Source organism: Uloborus diversus, chromosome 3 (assembly GCF_026930045.1).
Source record: "Uloborus diversus isolate 005 chromosome 3, Udiv.v.3.1, whole genome shotgun sequence".
Taxonomy (NCBI): Eukaryota; Metazoa; Arthropoda; class Arachnida; order Araneae; family Uloboridae; genus Uloborus; species Uloborus diversus.
Genome location: NC_072733.1, coordinates 126,692,054 through 126,713,007, shown reverse-complemented (window position 1 = coordinate 126,713,007; position 20,954 = coordinate 126,692,054). Strand labels below are relative to the sequence as shown.

The following is a 20,954-nucleotide window of genomic DNA, read 5'->3' as shown; positions in this document are numbered from 1 at the left end:
CAAGAAAAGGAAAAGATTCTCGATGCTTCAACTATAAAGAATGATGTTTTTTAACCTGTAACTTGAATTATAAAGTGCCTCGAAGGTGGCACGACAAATAGGTATGAGTTAATCTTCGATACGTACAATTAAAGTTCAAGAAAAGAAAATCCGCAAAAGTTCAGAACTTAGTTTTAATAATGAAGCTCGCAGAGTAGTGGCTGAGCAAAATACAAACATCATGAAAATGGAAGCGAGACCAGAAATAGTGGTGTTCCCACACTGCATAAACTTCATATTTTTTTAATTTTAATTAAAATTATGATATCTACTGTACAGTGCTATTATAATGCAGTAATGTTCTTTCTGTAACTACCCTGCTGTTTAAGTACATGTATCTTATTGATCATTGATTTTGTGCATCATAACAGGGTTATCATGTTAAATAGTAACGCTTTTTCTAAAATACAGTAAAAATTCAGTTTTTTTTTTAATAAAACATGCGGTAATATATAGTTAAGAAATAGTTTGAAACAATTTGAGGGGTGTTAACACATGTCTGAAATAATTGGGTATGCTTATAAAAAATTTCTAAACTTACGTTGTTCCACAACGCGAAATTCCGACTTGCGCGAACCTCTTGCCCAATTAAGCACAATAGTTTATGTTTCATGCGAAATTTTGATTTTTTTTTTTTTTTTTTTGCTTGTTTACATTTCCTTTTTTTTTTTTTTTTTTTTGGTAAAATTCGACTGAAAGTTTACCAAAACGAAAAATTTAAAGATAAGAACGCGCTATAATTTTAAACATTTCAAAACGTAAGATTTTAACCATTTTTTGAAGCATTTCGTAAATACCTATCCGAAATAAATACTATTATTTTATTTTATTTATTTATTTATTTTGTTTTACTTCAGTTTTTCATGAGGAAAAAAGCTTCATGTATAAATTTAACAGAATTATTCATCACTAGTTGCGATATTTCAAAGTTAAGATTGAATCATTCATTAAAAAAAACGAAGACGAAAACGATTTGCAAACGATGTACTTTATTATTATTATTGTTTTTATATATATAAATTCGAATGTTATTTACAACTATTTTTCTAATCCCGAATAAAATAACAGGAATTTAAAATGGTTGCTAAATTAAGGCGAAAACATTTGAAGTAACTTTACTGACCTTTTTTCCGTATTTGGGTGAGTAGAAAAGGTTTAACATTTTTTTGAACAAACCACGAGGGGGAAATTTACATTCGCTTTAATGAGTTCAGTATTTCTCATTAAAGTAGGAGACGAAAATTTTGAATTCACCCTCATTTTTGTAAAAGATCAAGTGTCGTCTATTAAAAACTTCTTCGCTCAAAATTATTTCAAAGTACATTTCAATTAATGCTCTGAAAATTTTTCCAGCTCATTTAAAAAATATTTACTAAAGCTCAGTAGAAATGCCCTATGTTATTCGAAACCCAAAATACGCTTCTGGTTATGCATTTGCATAGTCGAAGAAAATTGAAAGCTTTTTATAAAAATAACGCATCAAATTTCTCATGGACTCTTTCTCGCAATGAAATAAATATTACATTGCTTATATAAAGAAATACGAAAAGTGATTGAAAATTTCTTGATTTTTTTTTTTTTTTAATAGTTCACTGTTGATTTTTGAATGGCAAAAGCAAATTGCTTACAGTTCCATAACTGAAATTTAAGTATCTTCTTGAATCGAAAAAAGAAAACTATTTTTTTCTTTATTTACGTTGTGTTTGTTTCTTATTCCTCTTCTTTCACTTCATATATTAGTGCTTTTAACTAAGTCAAAATAATCGTTTGATTCAAATTTTTAAGCAGCTCGTTAACTATTAGCTGGGTACTAAACAATAGGTACGACTGAAAATTCGAAAGTAAGAAATATCTAACGCCTATATGTAGTAACGTTGTCTCTTACGAAGCCTATTCATCATACATTTCAGCTAAATCAAATATCTTTGGCTGTCCAAATGACTTGCAATTTTAAGTATTTAGCCTGATTTTTTACCGAACTGTAGAAAACGAAATGATAAAATGTAATGTCTCTCATTTGAAAATACAAAGGGTATTTAAGTTAGAGAAATAAATACTTAATGTATAGTAAGTTAAATGACCCTGGCAATTGCGAAATAGTCTTCAAATGTATCCTGCATACTCTGCCAGTTCTGCGGCTCTTTCCTCTACATTCACTACTACTATCAACTGGGTTCTTTATTCTAGTTGGTTGACTTTTTCTTTTGAAGCATTTTATTTAGTTAGAATCATTTCGAAGTATTGAATGGCTCAATCGGTTGGTGCGTAAGAGAAACCGTTTGATATACAGTTTTTTTCTCAGTTTACTTCCATATTAGTAACTTGACACCAGTCACTTCTTTAAAGCTTTAAATTACTTAAAATTTCTTTAAAGCCTGATTTCAAATAGTTTCAGATTGCAGTCTGGCTTGTTTTTTTAGGAAATTTTGTCCAAAAATAACCAAATCGTCTGAATACAGTAGACATTTGACTCAGGTCAGTGATAAGATCGTTTATGTAAAGATTAAACAGTAAGCCACTAGTGACAGCGTTTTGAGGAATCTCAGTTTTGAGGTTCTTGAAATGTGAGAAGCAGTCCTCGAAGCGTACTCTACAAATTCACTGGCTGAGAAAACTCATAAACCAGCGAAACATATTCGAGTGAATGCCAATATTAGAAAGTTTCAATAGAAGAGTTTCCCTACAGATCAAGTCAAAGGCGGATTTCAGGCAGGGCCGGCTCTAGTGCCGGACAAACCGGACCCCTGCCTGGGGTGGCAAATTTTAGGGGCGGCATTTTGGTTCGAATGTCTGAAACACATTTTTCATTAGGGACAAACTTGCACAAAAGTTTTGTAAACATAATTCATATTTTGTTGCTTGGGAATCTGAAAAGTACATGAATGTTGTAGGTCTTTTTGTTCTCCTACGTTTATTGTACCGTAATTGCTCTCGCCAACGTCAGATTGTCTAGTTGCGAAGCGAGACAGAATGGGTGGGGTGCAGTCCGATTACCATCAGAATCTTCCGCCTGATTCTAGGCCCTAGCGTATGTGCTTTACAGCCATCCCTCTCTTCTCGATTGTTTCGACGGTAATGATGCTTAAACAAGGGTAGGGGAAATCTTTTATGAGCTTTCTTTTGGCGTTGTTTTGGAAGGGTTGTATTTTTTTTGTACCAGTAAAAAAAGAAACGTGCGTCACTGACAGCGTCGCAAATAATTCGGTACTTAAATAATGAAACCTTTCAATGTTTCGCGGCACCCCTAGATGGGAAAATCTTACATTAGAGAATCGGCTTTGTATCACTATATTTACAAGAATGTTCCCAGGCATAAGTACAACTTTTGGAGCACTTTCGGACGTATTACGTATTAGGGGTGTATTTTAGTAAGGCTCCAGGTAATGATTCCCTAAATGCACTTTTTCGGGGAGCCATGAAGCCTCTTCAAGTGCCCCGTGAAATTTTGCAATACCGTGGCAAATAATTAAATAATTAAGGACTTATTAGTAATGAAAAGTTTCAATATTCCGCGGCTCCTCTAGATGGCGAAATCTTGCTTTAGGAATTGGCTCTCTATCATTGTATATTAAGAATGTTCAAAGGCAAAATAACAGATGTGAGCGCTTTTGGCCTTATTATGCATTAGGGACGTATTTTAGTAAGGCTCCAGGTTATGATTCTCAAAATATGCACCTTTTAGAGGAGCCATGAAACCTTTTTAAGGGCGCCTCGAAATTTTGCAATAACATAACAAATAATTAGAGACTTATTAACAGTGAAACTTTTTAATATTTTTCTGTGCACCAAGATGGCAAAATCTTGCTTTAGAGAACCTGCTCTCTTCACTGCATTTAAAATAATGTTAAAGAAGTTCCCTAACAAAACCTCAGCCCACATCCGTGAGCGCTTTGGGATCTATCATGCATTAGGGGCGTGATTCAGTAGGGAACCGGACACAAGGTTCAAAACCAAAAGTTCCGTGGATAGAATATCCACGTACGTCCAGGCGGACATATGGTCCGATGGACATAAGTTCCACGGATAGAAGGTCCCGATTTTGTACAGCTAGGACATGAGGTCAAGTTTTCTGAAAAGGCTGGGCATAAGGTCCGGATTTTGAAGTTTAATATTTGTCTCCCACTAATTTTGTTAAGTATTAAGTTGATTTAAAATTGATTTAGTGACTCAACAGGCAATTTCCCTAAAAATGTGTGCCTCCCTGGAGAGCCATAATTCATCTAAAGGGGCGCTGTGGGATATAGCAATAGTTCAGCAAGTAATTGTTATTTACGAAGTTTTAAATAATTATACATTTTTGGCTGTCCAGTTTTTGAACTTCTGCAGTCCGGACTTGGATCCCCCTCCCCCCCCCCCCCGAGGACTGAGTATAATATGTTTTTGGAAAAATATTCCATATTATTGAAGAGAAGAAATGAACGCTCCTCGGGAAGAGGAAGTAATTTTAATTGGAAAAAATATAGAATGTTGTTAAAAAATCTTAATTTCTTTTGAAAAGAGCCCTTAAAATTAAATTTTTCGATAATTACAGATTATTGCTCAGTTAATCACATCTCATTCCTCATATTTCTTCCTTCCCCACCTTTCATTTTTCTTTTCTTTTTCCTAAACGTTCCAAAAATAAGAAAATCAATAAAATTCTACGCTTCGAAAGCCTCCACCCTCAGCCAAAATCATTATAGGGCATCTCAAATCTCGTTTCCAGTGGTTCAATTTTGCAACATTTCCAGGGGAAGAACTACCAAACACCTCGACTTCTAACAACATCGAAAATCATTTAAGCCGGTTTTTTTTTTTCGGAGCTACAATTTTCAAAATTACAGAGCCCATTACGTTACCAAATATGGTGTACAGTCGCGCTTTTAAGACTTCCATTTCGGAAAACTTCCGGACAAAGGCCTCACGCCTCGAACCCCTCCTTCTAATATCATCTAAATCGCCAAAAAAAAAAAAAAAAAAAAAATAATAATAATAATAATAATAATGGATTTTTGAAAACGAAAATTTGTTTAGTTGCTTAGCACACAGTCGTTTTTAAATAGAGTGAGACGATGCTCATGTATGAAATCTGAAAATGAAAAAAAAAAACTATAATTTCAAAACAATTAAGGTGAGACCTTAAAACCCTCACCCTCGTCCTTGAATATCGCTTAAAAAATTCGCTTTTTAGGACTTCTATTTTAAAATGTTTTTTGAATCCGCCCGTATTCATCAAAGATTGTCGAAACTGCGTTTTGGAGCTTCATTGTCGAAAAATTGGAGTGAAAATTGATCGATTTCACTACATTTCAAGAAAAAAAAAACATCAAAGATAGCACTGCAGTCTCATCTCTTACTGTAACGTCGACACATAACGCCTATAATCGCGGTTTTAAGACTTCAGATTAAAAAATTCCTCAGAAGGCGACCCTGAAACTTTCCACCGTCTAAACCGTCACAGACCGTCTAAAACTGCGTTCTTAGGACTGCAATTTAAAAAAAATGTAGGGAGAAAATGTCCGATGAATTGATGAAGACAACGGTGAAACATCTGCTTTCAATCATAACTATGTTAGGGGGGGGGGCAAGGGCGGACGAGAATTTATTTTTGGAAGAACGTTTCATATTAAAAAGAAAGAATTATAAAAAAAGGGGGAATTAAACTATATTTCTAAAGCAAAAATTAAAACTTGTAATGTTTGAACGTTCCTTTTTTTTTCTGAAATTTTTTCTTCAGTATATATATATATATATATATATATATATATATATATATATATATATATATATATATATATATATATATATATATATATATATATATATATATATATATATATATATATATATATTTATTGTGGAGATTTGTCCGGGGCGGCAAAACAGCAAGAGCCGGCCCTGTTTCAGGTCCACGAAAACATCTGAAAGAATGTCTCTTCTACCCAATGCGTCTTTTAACATCTGGCTAAGAAGAGGTACATGTTGGCTGGTTGACCTGAACTGTCTAAATCCAGCCTGTTCGTTTGCCAAAAAGCCAGAGTTCTCAAGACCATACACAAAACTCAGGGAAATACTTTTTATGAAAATTAGGGGATAGAAAGCTGTTTTTTTTTTCATTAAATGCTATTGTTACATTGATTTTGAAGTATATTAAATTTTATATCAATTTAACTTAATAAATATTTAATGCATTTATATCTTTTACAGATATATATCCAGCGTACTACAGGATGTGACCATATGCACTGCACTCGATGTAAAACTGATTTTTGTTACAAATGTGGGGAGAGATTCCGACATTTGAAGTTTTTTGGTGATCATTACAGTAAACTCAGCATCTTTGGTTGTAAATATCGTTTCAAAGCTGACCAGCCTGTACAACGGAAAGTCATAAGAGGAGCTATATTTGGTATTTGTCTAATAATTTACCTTAATATTTTCCAACATCATTTGTACCTCAACTTGTCGCCATAATATACATTGCTGACCCCACGAAATGCAACACTCTGAAAGAAGCATGCATGCCATGTGAAATTAACACCATGCGTTTGCCGCAATGAAAAATGCAAATCATTAGCATTGCAGCGCAAGCGCACATTACGGGTGATCGTAGCGCCACCAACAAGCGCAAAATGAAGGGAGAGCAGAGATTGGCAATTTGAAGTACAGTAATTGTTTTTTCGTGCGGGTTTTTTTTTTTTTGCTTAAAAGCCGTTTACCTATACCGAGCGTCTTCTGACCAAGTTTCTGAATTCGACCGAGGAAAAACAGTAGCATATAGAGATTGCTGAATATCCTTCAGAGAAATCGTCAACGTGTTGAACGAAATCAAGCAACTGTGATGCGGATCTATAATCGCTGGATGCAGAAGGGAACGACAGACCTACGAGGCCGATCGTACCACCTGATACAGCACTGCCCATCATGACAAGAAAATTTTGCCAAAGGCAGTGACGGATTGCGCAGCGACATCACAAACCATAGGGCAAAAGATTTAGTCTGTAACGCATCATTCGGATGTCCGCTCGTATCATTCGACACGTTTTGCAGCAACGTGGAATGTCGGCAAGGCGTCCATTGCTTCGTTTACCTTTGACTGGAAACCACAGGCGTTTGTTCCGCCAAAGGTGCGATGAACGGCGGACATGGACAAGACAACGAAACGACATTGTGTTTACTAACAAATCCTGCTTCTGCTTACAACATTGCGATGGTCGGATTCGAGTTTTGAAACACCTTAATGAGAAGCTGCTGAACTATTGCGTTGTGCATCGCCACATGGATCCTGCACCCGGTATCATGGTTTGCGTTGGTGCTGGATTACGCCGCCTCTCCTCTCTAGTACCTATTGCTGGTACACTGAACAGCTAGAGCTATATCTCTGAGTAGTTGGAGCTCGTGGTCCTCCCATGCCTACAGCGCGTGCCGTCAGCGATATCCCAACAGGATAATGCGTGACCATACGTGTTACGCAATGTTCAAGAGTTCTTCTCCACCCATCAGATTGAATTGCTTCCTTGCCCTGCTTGCTCTCCAGATCTATCGCCAATCAAAAACGTGTTGTCTATGATTGCGCAACGACTGGTCCGTGATACACCACCCGTTGCTACAACCAGATCTACTTTGGCAAAAAATGCAGAGGCGTGTGGCAGCGATTATTGCTAACAATAGCGGCGACACTAACAACAGATTTCATCATCTTCCAGACTTCATGAAAGGCTGTAATTTTAATTGTTTGATTTTTGTGCAACATTTTATTTTCAAAATAAATTTCGCTCTGGTCATTCTTGGTGTTGGATTTTGTGTGGTCAGCTGTATACCATGTTGCCTTCACATAACGTCTTGAATACAATAAGAAAAACTTGTAAGGATAACTTTTGATACTCTTTATTATGTTAATTAAATATAAGGATGAGTTTTTCATCCCTCCCTCAGTGTTGGGATTAATTAGCTAACTTCTCCATCGGCTAAAGTATTTCAATATGATTAAATCAGCGATTATCAAACTGTGGGGCACTCCGCTTCTTGGAAATGCGATATCCCTAAAGATGGGCCACGAGCATGACGAAAAAAAAAAAGATGCTGTGGAATTTACTGATTTTCTGAAAGAAAAGAAAACACAAAATACATTCTGACATTATAGAGTGTGAAATGCGTATTAACACTGATATGACATACTTATGAAAAGGTTATGTCGGTACATTTCTTACCTTAATAATTACTTTATAAATACGTTCACCAACAATGTGGTATACCAACTAATCTCCCCCCCCCCCTCTATTTCGGGACAAAAGCTAGTTTTAAAATTCTTTTTGCTAACTTCAATTTTATGAAATCACTGGGGGGGGGGGGAGGGGAGCCCTAGACCGCCTATGTGTCGCCGAATGAGTTTGTGCTACTTCTGACTCCCGACTCCTCCTTCTTATTTGTGTACTCATATTTCAATTATGACCCCCTCCAAAACAAGAAGCTGGATCCATCCTAGGATGCCTTGTCCATTGGCATGAATCTTCCCTTCAAATAATGGTATTTCCCTTTTTTGACTTTTTCTTTCTTAAATATATGCTTTATTTGTCATTTGAAAATCAGGCTGAGGACAAATTAATCCAGATTAATTCAAAATGTTGTGCATTGTATGCAACCATCGTATGCAGTCACAGTGCCAATTTTTCTCCTTGTGACTTTTGGCGGTAGGAATTTCTTAAAGATGTTGTGTATCAATGATCTGTTGCCGATATCTCAATTTAGAAAACTCGAACCATGTTATAGGTAAGACAAATTAATTCGGATTGGTGAAAATGTTGTGCATCGTATGTAACTATTGGTACATCACGATGATGGTCACATTGAACCTCATTTGTAAATGAAAATCATCTGTTGTAAAAAAAATTGAAGCATATTTTGACAGTTGGCCTTCAATCCCCCCCCCCAAATATTCACAGCAAAAAAGCTTTCATCGATTATAAATTTCTCCTGATGGAAATTTTTGGTCCTTCTTTTTTTTTTTAATGCCTATTGTATGCCGATAAAATTTGGAAAATGTTTCGTCCAATACTTCACCCGCTAGAGGGCTCTTAACAAACCAAGTTATTTTATAACCACATGATAAATCTGAATCTTTGGTACATTTATTCATTATTTACTTTTCTCAGTTCTTAAGTGAATTCACAGTACCCTGGTTTTCAACGAACAAGAGATGGCCGTTTCAGAAAAGCTTCACTGTAGTAAATACTAAGTTGGGAATTGCGGCGCAAGGTAAAATAGTAAACAATTTTTTATAGTTTGCTGCGCCGCATATCTAACAATATTTTAAACTAATTTCTTAAACATATAGTTGATTCCAGTCAGAAAAAAAAAGCTCTTAACATTATGGAAAAATTATTAATTAAATTCATTTTCGAAATTTGATGCACAGATTGCAATATTTTGTGATTTATCAAAGATCGGTTTTTGTTATTACAAAATAATAAAGTTTATATAATTAACATTTTAAATACTAATTGAGATCTACTGGTGTTCAGTGCAGTCCTTATTTATTTAATATTAAGTATGTTTTGGCTTTAAATGTTTGATACGATTTACCAAATACACGCAGAGCAAAGTAAAATAGCTCATTTCGTTTACTTATTCATTCATTTATTTATTAAATCACTTGCTCATTGATTGATTGATTCATTCATTCATTTTCATTCCTTCACTCATTAATTTATACTCATTCACTAATTTTCTTATTCATTCACTGAATTTATTTTTGCTCACATATTTATTTATTCGTTTATTTATCCATCATCTATTTCTTTGATGAAAATTATTTTTATAATCAAATAAAATATTTCATTAGAGAAAAAAAAATTATTTTCACTTTGCCCCATGCAAAAAAAAATTAAAAATTTCCTTTTTTTTGGTGTTACAAATTTACAACTAAAAATAAAAAATAATATTTCAATGCAAGTTTTACTATAAAATGCATTGTTCTGTCTTTATATACTGTTATTTCAAAAACAAATTTCCAATTTTTTAATTATGAAAAGGGTAAGTTTTCTTGACTATTTCACTATGCCCTAAATTCCCCTACACAATAATTGTTCAATTTCATACTGTCTAGAGGAAAGAATAGTGTTACAAATATTAATAATTTCTTCTCTATTTTTAAAGGAGGAAAATTGATCGCAGCTCCTGTACTTGGCGCTCTAGCTCTATGCGCTGGCGCATTGGCTGTTGGTATCTCCCTCTTCGCATTGCCAGTGTATGGAGGAGTTCGCTTATACAGGCATTGTGAAGGTCGACAAGCAACAAAAGCTGTTCGAAGACACCCACATCATATCCACAATGTCAGACATAACATTCATAATGTCCACTTGCACGATTGTCTTTTCTTTCCTGAAAGTTAAAGAGCCAAATTATATTAACTTATATATATGTGTATCAATGTTATAACGCTTTTTATTTTAATTGGATGCTGCGATGTTGTCATTTTTGTGGGCTTAAACTATTTGCTTCAAATAATTTTTCCAAGTGTTTCGCATTTATTAATATCGTCCAGCTTAATTGCAGGTTAATATGGTGCATTTGTTCACGCAAAGCAAGCTGTCGATATGTTTCACATTTCTTTATGGCGTATTTGTTCAATCGAAGCAAATTGTCAATGTTTTTCACGTTTCATTTATATTGTCTCGCTTATTCGCCAATAAAGTGGTGCATTTGTTCATGCAGAAGCATTATCATGAATGTTACATGTGTAAAAATAGATTATATAGATCTTATAATTCTATCTGTAAAGATCAAAGTATACTTTGTGCAAAAAAAAGAAGAAAAAAAAACAATAAATTTTAATTTGTTTCTTGAATGTGCAATTTTTTATCTGCTACTCTCTCTCTCTTATCCTCCAACGCTAATTACAATTTTTACAACTCTTCGAATAAAGATAGTCATAAAAATTTACACTCTACACGAAGATGCTTTTTTAGACACATAAAAACGTAGTAAGTTTGGAAAATATCAGTTGCGATGAAGGGAAGAGGAACATTTTTTTTCATACTGAGCAGAGCATCAATGGTTAGGGAATAATTTTGACGATTTTAAATTTCAGAAAATTGGAAATAATCAACACGTAACTATTGGTGAATTCCAGGAAAAAGGAGACATAACACTTGAATTTTAAAAATTAATCTTCTGCCGCTTGCCATATACAATTCGATTCAGAAATAAATGAATTTCTTGAATCTTAACCTGTTTTTCCCAAATAGTTTCATGGCTTTCAGAAAATCAAGTGCAAAATCAAATTTTCTCTTTATGTTTTTATAGAGCAAAAAATCTCTGTTTTGTTACATACTGTAATTTGAATAAACTTATTATCAGCAAATAATACTTAGGTAAACTTTTATCTTTTGAATGTCTAGTTGAACTTTTTTTTTTTTGGTAAGTAATTTCAAATTTCTTTTATTTCAACCATGAAGGTCCATTTTTGAGGTGTCAATTTGATGTCCTTCCTTTACCGAAATGCTAAACTAATGTTTTTTATGCAAAGCAGAATTTTGTCCCTTGTCAAGGAGGAATAGTTAAAATTTTAATAGATATTTAATTTATATGGTTTTTAATGGTAACGGAAGGACAAAAAAACACGGTAACGGACGGACATTTATCTATAAGCTGATACAGGGTAATATTTAAGAATGCTAGTAAAAAAACAAACTATTGTTTAAAGTTAGTAGTCACATTTAAAACATATATAAATAATATTTGAACAACACTTATTATAAGTGCTTTTATTTAAAAAATGAACTTTTATTTAAATTTAAAAAAAATGTTTTGTGATTTTATTTCTTCTATTTTATGTGATGAAAATCGTGAAAACTACACTTAAAAATTCCTTAGCATGTGAAAATCATTTTGGTATGACATGTTTGTGATATGACAAACCAATTCAAGCAGAAACATTTGCTTACAAATTTGAAATTTATATTGGAACAATACAATATTGAAACTGCATTCACATTTGTTGCCACAAGTCACAGGAAAGGACTGTTGAGAGAACTGGTTTAACTGTTAAACGTACTACGAAGAGATCAGTAAATTCAAAGATCAACTTTCACAAAGATGGAGTAATATCCATTCTCTTCCTGACACACAAAATATGCACTATTTGAACCCTGTAACAAGTTATGTTATTGAATATAGTAAGTACTTCAACAAATCTACTTGAACAAATCGAAGAAGATTTCACTTCAAAGTCAACAGACTGAAGACAGTTATAAATAATGTCAAAAATGAAGATACAGCTGAATCAAAAACACCAAATCATAAAGAATATGCCAAATGATTCATAAACATTTGAACAAGTTTTGTTAGTTGGATGGAAGGGAAGAAACTAACAAAGAGCAGTATTGGACAGGTACTTCATATAGAAGATAAAGGAATAGAAATAGCTTGTTTGAGAACGCATAATAATGTGGGAATGATCTTGGTATTTCCTGAGAAAGAGATAAATGTTCTATGGATTCTGATAAAATTGTTGAGTATTTAAAGAATTCAGAATTGTAACAGATGGCTCATTCATCAGATATCATTCTTTCAGACTGCTGTATTAACTGAATAAATGTTTTTTAGTTGAAATTAACCTAGTTTCATTGCTTTGGACTTCTTGTCCTTCCGTTACCCTTAACAAATGCATAATTAATATGCTTAAAATAATTATTTTTTAAAACTAGAGGTGAAATTGTAATGATTGAACACTCCTGTATGTGCTCTAATTTTTATAGAATTTTCCTTTTTATAGTTTAGCTGAACTTCTGGGGAGAACATGATAGCGTGAAAATCATGTTGCAAAAATGTCCTTCCGTTACCGTTTTTTAAATTTGATTTTTTTTAAAAGTTACTAACGAAAAATTCCTGGCTTTGGCTTTTTAGCATTTTACTATGATGTGTATAAAAGTCTATGCATCAGTTTTTGAAAAAGTATGTATTTTGATACGCTCACAGACAGAAATCTATCAATTGTTTTGTAAAAACCGTCTTTCCGTTACCGCTGGAATTCATCTATTGACACTGTAAAGTAATATTGTACGCTTGGATAAATTTCTAAAAACGTAACAAAATCTACAATCCAATTTCCAATGTTATGGCACTGAATAAGTCTAGCAACGAAAGAACTAATTCCGAGCATTTAGGCACACGATAGACCAACACTTGAAAAGAAATAATTTCAACTGTTGTTTATTATGTAAAAAAACTGCGACGATCTGAGCGAGGAGAGTTAAAAGGCTATAAAATACCGAAAAAAGTTATGCTAACAGAATTACGATATGAATAGTCGAAAACAAAAGCAGCCGAATATAGCCAGTTTCTATCAAAATCCTCTTTCACAATCGCCCAGAGTTAATGCAATGTTTTGGGATGTTGCTTATGAAGAGCTTGTTTCAGAAATTCAAATAATCTATACGCGACACGCGCTAACTTTTCCGAAATGTATTGAATGGGAATAGCTTCAATTCCAGTTTTATTTCTCACTTTTGCAAATAATAATAATAATAATAAAAAGAGGAATAAAAGTAGAGGCATGACTTTAGTTTACCTTATCCTGGTAGAAATTATCAGTGCTTAGGTAAATACAAATACAAAAGTGACGACCAGCAACAGGCTCTGGGCCCAGCTAGACTGGTCCTAGTCAATTTACAATCCCCAGTGAAGATCAACGGCCCTCTTAAAACTGTCTATCTACTCCTTTGCTCATTACCACCTCTTCCGGTAAGCTGTTCCAAGGTTCCACTACCTTGCTAAAATAATAATTTTTCCTAATATCCATGTTAGCCTGAGATTTAAATAGCTTAAAACAATGACCCCTTGTCCTGTTTTCAGTGCTAAACTTTAGCCCCGTAACATCTTTCGTTTTAATCAATTTAAATAGCTGAATCATGTCCCCTCGGTTTCTTCTTTGCTCAAGACTGTACATTTTTAGCCTTCTAAGCCTGGAATCATAATCTAAGTGGGAAAGTTCACTTATTAGCCTTGTAGCCCGCCTTTGAACCCTTTCCAATACATTAATGTCTTTCTTAAGATAAGGAGACCAAAACTGAACAGCATACTCCAAATGGGGTCTTACCAAACTTCTATATAAAGGCAGAAGAACTTCTTTAGATTTGTTTGAAATAGATCTATTGATAAACCCAAGCATCTTATTGGCTTTGTTGCTAGCAATGCTGCACTGTTGGCTAAACTTTAAATCCTGACCTATTAAGACCCCCAGATCAGTAACTTTATCTGCCTGACTAATGACTGAACCTTGCAAATAATAACTTGTACACTTATTTCCATGCCCTAAATGTAGCACTTGACATTTCCCAACATTAACAGCCGTACCCCATTTATCAGCCCACTCCGTAATATGATCTAGATCCTCTTGCAGCTGATTTGCTTGTTCTTCATTTTCTACAGTCCCCATAACTTTGACATCATCAGCAAAACAATTCATGTTCCCAGAAATATTTTTGTGAATATCGTTCATAAAGACAATGAACAAAACAGGCCCTAACACTGATCCTTGAGGAACCCCGCTTAAGACCTCACTCCAATTGGAATAATTTCCTCTTACAACTACTCTTTGTTTCCTTCCGGTCAGCCAGTTTTTTACCTAAATGAAAGTTTTCCCTCCTATTCCTATATCAGCTAATTTGCTAAGTAGAGCAACATGCGGTACCTTATCGAAAGCTTTTTGAAAATCAATGTAAACAACATCTACAGGCTTCTTATTGTCCAAAGCCATGGTAACTTTGTCATAGAAATGTAATAAATTAGTTGCACAAGATTTACCTTTCCTGAAACCGTACTGAAAACTAGTCAATAGATTATTAGTCTGTAGAAAATTTACTATCTTAATTTTCATCAATGTTTCGAAAATTTTGCAAACCACCGAAGTTAGACTCACAGGTCTATAATTTCCCGCACTCCCTTTAGACCCTTTCTTGAAGAGCGGTGTAATGTTAGCCAGTTTCCAGTCCTCTGGCACAGTCCCCGAATTATAAGAAGCATTGAAAATGTTTGCGATTACATCTGCTAATTCCTCTGCACATTGAACTAAAATTTTCGGATAAATATTATCTGGCCCCGGAGCCTTAGTCTCTTTAATTTTTTTCAAATGAAGTAAAACGTCCCCTGGAAAATACAAAGTCCTCAAGCTGTACTATAGCTTGTGTCTTGTTGGTGTCAACTGTTGAGATACAGTTATCGTTAAAAACACTCGAAAAAAAAGTTATTAAGAACATTAGCAATATCGCTATCGTCCTGAATTAAAATTCCGTGCTCATCAACCAGTGGACCAATATGACTATTTCGAACTTTCCCCGAATTAGCATATGCAAAAAACCTCTTGGGATTCCTGTTTATGTTCTCTGCCAGTCTTTGCTCCAACTCTCTTTTCTGAATCCGTACCAAATACTTAAATTTACGCTTTGCCTTACAATATTGGAGCCTATCTGCACTGTGACCTGTTTCTCTAAACCTTTGAAAAGCAGCTTGCTTGTAATTTAACGCGTCTTTAGTTTCCCTGGAGAACCACATTGGTCAAATTTTAGTATTGACACCCTTTCTCCTAAAGGGAACATGATCCCTAACCGTATTTGCTAGATTTTCCTTAAACTCTGCCCACTGAAGATTCACATCGCTATTGTCCAATCCAGAAGAAAAAACTGCTTTCAAACTCTGCCGAAGTGCCACAAAGTCAGTATTTCTGAAATTGGGCACAAACCTAAAATTCTCTACTTTGTGCATATCAAACTTAATCCCAAACCTAATACTGTTGTGGTCACTATCTCCAATGTGTTCCCCTACACATAACCCCTGAACAGAGCCTTACATGTCGCAGAAAACTAGATCCAAAATCGCGTCCTGTCGAGTACCCTGAGTTACAATTTGATCTAAGAAACAGTCACCAATTACTTTCAAAAATTCCTCTTCTCTGCTATTACTATGGTAAAAATTATTCCAATCAATTCCTGGAAAATTAAAATCTCCCATTATGATGACTGACCCCTTGCTAGAAATGTCACTAATAATACTAAACATCTGTTCGTCTTGACCCTGGCTTAAGTTGGGTGGCCTATAAATGTTCCCTAAACGTAGTTTTTTGCCCTTATTACTAATCAACTCCAGCCAAATCATATCAATCTCATTAGGTTTATCATTAATTACCAATTCATTGCACATTAAAGTGTCTCTGACATAAAATAAAACCCCACCACCTCTTTTACCTACTCTATCTTGTCTAAACAAATTATACCCAGCAATAGATAATAAATCAACATCACTTTCGGTAGCCCATGTCTCGGTAACTCAAATAATATCCAACCTCTCGTCTATAATTATGCTTTTCAATTCTTCCATCTTGTTCCTAATACTACGAGCATTTGTATAAAAAACCTTAAGTAAGCCCATCTTACTTTTATTTAATGCTGCACGATTATTTGAATCCCAACTGTTAAAATCTTTTCTCTTATTAGCCACCCTATTTCCGTTTCTACTAAAATCCAAATAGTTAATAACCTTTCGAATTCTGCTCCTTAAACCATGCCCCCCATTCCAACTTAGTTTTTTGATTCTGAAGCCTCTAAACCAAACCACTAACCATTTTGACCCCTGTAGAGCTCAGATGCAGGCCATCCCTAGCAATCCAATCTCGTTTACATTTACTCCACACATCAATAAACCTGATACTACGCTTAACACAAATTTCCTTGAGTACCAGGTTCATACACCTAGCCCGTTGGTTTAACCAACTCCTATGCACTCCATACCTGGGAAGCAAACCAACCACTTGGACATTTGCCGAACAGTTGGTTGCTTTGTCCAACAGGGAATCCCATTCCTTTGTAAACTCATCGTTGTTACTATGGCCTACATCGTTAGTTCCCACCCACAAAGTAACTACATCCTCTTTATTAAATACCCCCTTCTTTTCAGCAACCGCCTATTTACATCTCTCACCCGAGCCCCTGGCAACATCTAGCCACCTTACGTCAAACTCTGCCTATTGAGTTTCCCACCTCACGCACCATTGAATCTTCCAAAATTATACCCTTTGTTTCCCAGTCAGTCGCCTCAGCAATAACTTTCCCCTTTACCTCTGGAATTTTCCCACTATCTAACACACAGCTAATGCCCACATCCTTTTTACTAACTTCCTCCTTTACCTCTGGAATATTCCCACTATCTAACACACAGCTAATGCCAACCTCCTTTTTGCTAACTTCCCCCTTTCCCTCTGGAGTGTTTACCCCATCTACACGCCTACAGCCTAATGCTAACTCACCCTCCAAAGTAAGCATCCTAACTCTGATTTCTGAGAGTTCAACACAATTTGTGCAAATGAAATCCTTCTCAGACTCATCCTTCTCCTTAAACAAGCAGAACATCTGACATAGGTCACAAGAAATCCACTTGTCCCCTTTACCACTTTTAACCTCCTTCATTATGCATATAACTCCCATTCTAGCTCAAAATGGTACACTTTGAGCTAGAATGGGAAGAAGCAAAGAAAAGAGACGGAATTTCTTCTTCATTAAATTATTTTGAAATTAAAAAAAAAAAAAAAAAAAAAACTCAAACACTCAGGAACTAAAAAGCAAAAAATAACTGGTTGTACTTACATACGATTTCCTACCCAAACCTACAAATCAAATTTACTTTATAATTCCAATACAAAAATCAACTAAACTAAACACCCAATCATAAAATTTTAAACACTGATTTTAATTACTATATACGATGAACTACTTTAATACCTAACTAATTATATACGATTTCTTAACTTTTAACCACCTTTTGAAGTCAGTGTCTCCTATAAACTACTGTCTAACCAAACTGACTAGGTTTGGTTTTAATTTAGTGTTTAGTTTAATTAGTGTTTAACTCACGATTTGTTGGGTAGTCAAGTTAGGCTTTCTGTACTTTTATCTATAAATTAGATTTTTATGATCTACTTTATCTGAAATGTCACTTGGAATCAGAGGGTTGGTTAGTTACAAATACAAATACAAAAGTGACGACCAGCAACAGGCTCTGGGCCCAGCTAGACTGGTCCTAGTCAATTTACAATCCCCAGTGAAGATCAATGGCCCTCTTAAAACTGTCTATCTACTCCTTTGCTCATTACCACCTCTTCCGGTAAGCTGTTACAAGGTTCCACTACCCTGCTAAAATAATAATTTTTCCTAATATCCATGTTAGCCTGAGATTTAAATAGCTTAAAACAATGACCCCTTGTCCTGTTTTCAGTGCTAAACTTTAACCCCGTAACATATCTTTCGTTTTAATAAATTTAAACAGCTGAATCATGTCCCCTCGGTCTTTTCTTTGCTCAAGACTGTACATTTTTAGCCTTCTAAGCCTGGAATCATAATCTAAGTGGGAAAGTCCACTTATTAGCCTTGTAGCCCGCCTTTGAACTCTTTCCAATACATTAATGTCTTTCTTAAGATAAGGAGACCAAAACTGAACAGCATACTCCAAATGGGGTCTTACCAAACTTCTATATAAGGGCAGAAGAACTTCTTTAGATTTATTTGAAATAGATCTATTGATAAACCCAAGCATCTTATTGGCTTTGTTGCTAGCAATGCTGCACTGTTGGCTAAACTTTAAATCCTGACTTATTAGGACCCCCATATCAGTAACTTTGTCTGCCTGACTAATGACTGAACCTTGCAAATAATAACTTGTACACTTATTTCCATGCCCTAAATGTAGCACTTGACATTTCCCAACATTAACAGCCATACCCCATTTATCAGCCCACTCCGTAATATGATCTAGGTCCTCTTGCAGCTGATTTGCTTGTTCTTCATTTTCTACAGTCCCCATAACTTTGACATCATCAGCAAAACAATTCATGTTCCCAGAAATATTTTTGTGAATATCGTTCATAAAGACAATGAACAAAACAGGCCCTAACACTGATCCTTGAGGAAGACCGCTTAAGACCTCACTCCAATTAGAATAATTTCCCCTTACAACTACTCTTTGTTTCCTTCCGGTCAGCCAATTTTTTACCCAAATGAAAGTTTTCCCTCCTATTCCTATATCAGCTAATTTGCTAAGTAGAGCAACATGCGGTACCTTATCGAAAGCTTTTTGAAAATCAATGTAAACAACATCTACAGGCTTCTTATTGTCCAAAGCCATGGTAACTTTGTCATAGAAATGTAATAAATTAGTTGCACAAGATTTACCTTTCCTGAAACCGTACTGAAAACTAGTCAATAGATTATTAGTCTCTAGAAAATTTACTATCTTAATTTTCATCAATGTTTCAAAAATTTTGCAAACCACCGAAGTTAGACTCACAGGTCTATAATTTCCCGCACTCCCTTTAGACCCTTTCTTGAAGAGCGGTGTAATGTTAGCCAGCTTCCAGTCCTCTGGCACTGTCCCCGAATTATAAGAAGCATTGAAAATGTTTGCGATTACATCTGCTAATTCCTCTGCACATTCAACTAAAATTTTCGGATAAATATCATCTGGCCCCGGAGCCTTAGTCTCTTTAATTTTTTTCAAATGAAGTAAAACGTCATCCCTGGAAAATACAAAGTCCTCAAGCTGTACTATAGCTTGTGTCTTGTTGGTGTCAACTGTTGAGATACAGTTATCGTTAAAAACACCCGAAAAAAAGTTATTAAGAACATTAGCAATATCACTATCGTCCTGAATTAAAATTCCGTGCTCATCAACCAGTAGCCCAATATGACTATTTCGAACTTTCCCCGAATTAGCGTATGCAAAAAACCTCTTGGGATTCCTGTTTATGTTCTCTGCCAGTCTTTGCTCCAACTCTCTTTTCTGAATCCGTACCAAATACTTAAATTTACGCCTTGCCTTACAATATTGGAGCCTATCTGCACTGTGACCTGTTTCTCTAAACCTATAAAAAGCAGCTTGCTTGTAATTTAGAGCGTCTTTAGTTTCCCTGGAGAACCACATTGGCCAAATTTTAGTGTTGACACCCTTTCTCCTAAAAGGAACATGATCCCTAACCGTATTCGCTAGATTTTCCTTAAACTCTGCCCACTGAAGATTCACATCGCTATTGTCCAATCCAGAAGAAAAAACTGCTTTCAAACTCTGCCGAAGTGCCACAAAGTCAGTATTTCTGAAATTGGGAACAAACCTAAAATTCTCTACTTTGTGCATATCAAATTTAATCCCAAACCTAATACTGTTGTGGTCACTAACTCCAATGTGTTCCCCTACACATAACCCCTGAACAGAGCCTTTCATGTCGCAGAAAACTAGATCTAAAATCGCGTCCTGTCGAGTACCCTGAGTGACAAATGAATTTCTCATAGAATAGTCAGAAAATGTCAATATTTTCGCCTTACTCGCATTTTTGATGAGATAAAAATACCTGTAAAGTAAATAAACAGCAAGCTTAAAACTGTTAGGTCATAAAATAAGTTAAAAAACATCCCTTTCGAGTCAAAATTCAGGATGGGGCACAGTGGGGCAGACTCACTCTTCCCCAACTACGATTGTCTCATTGTACCCCACTCTGCCTTCTCTTCTAATTCAACAATTTAAGGAGTTTGTTTGAAGCCTATTCTAAATATTCTGAATGATAATTAGCTACATAGGTAGAAGAATGAAGTTGTTCAAAGGGATAATTTTTTTCCATAAAAGAAAATGTTATAAATTGATGCATGCGAAATTCAAAAAATAAACATTGCTTGACTGAAATCAGAAAAATAACGATATATTGATTGCAAACAGAACCAGCAACTTCATATACCAGAATACACACCGCTAATTGCTGCAGATTCGTGGGTTCGTAGCACCAATTACTATTTCAAAAACTGAAAAATCGCTTTGTCTTACTCTACCACAAGTCTCCTTGTGACCCGGTCTCCCCTAATTACATTGTCTCCGAAATCCAGGGAAGGGGCAAATGTTCCCAT

General features: G+C 35.0%; 1 protein-coding gene across 1 annotated transcript in view; it reads left to right on the top strand.

The window, feature by feature from the left end:
- The window catches only part of LOC129218418 (E3 ubiquitin-protein ligase arih1l-like), a 309,026-nt gene extending 298,208 nt beyond the window's left edge, over window positions 1–10,818 (top strand). Inside the window, exons 3-4 of the mRNA XM_054852673.1 lie at window positions 6,226–6,427; window positions 10,174–10,818. Coding sequence (XP_054708648.1) covers window positions 6,226–6,427; window positions 10,174–10,409 — 438 coding nt within the window. The 3' untranslated portion in view covers window positions 10,410–10,818. The remainder of the gene's footprint in view (window positions 1–6,225; window positions 6,428–10,173) is intronic.
- The last annotated feature ends 10,136 nt before the right edge of the window (window positions 10,819–20,954 follow it).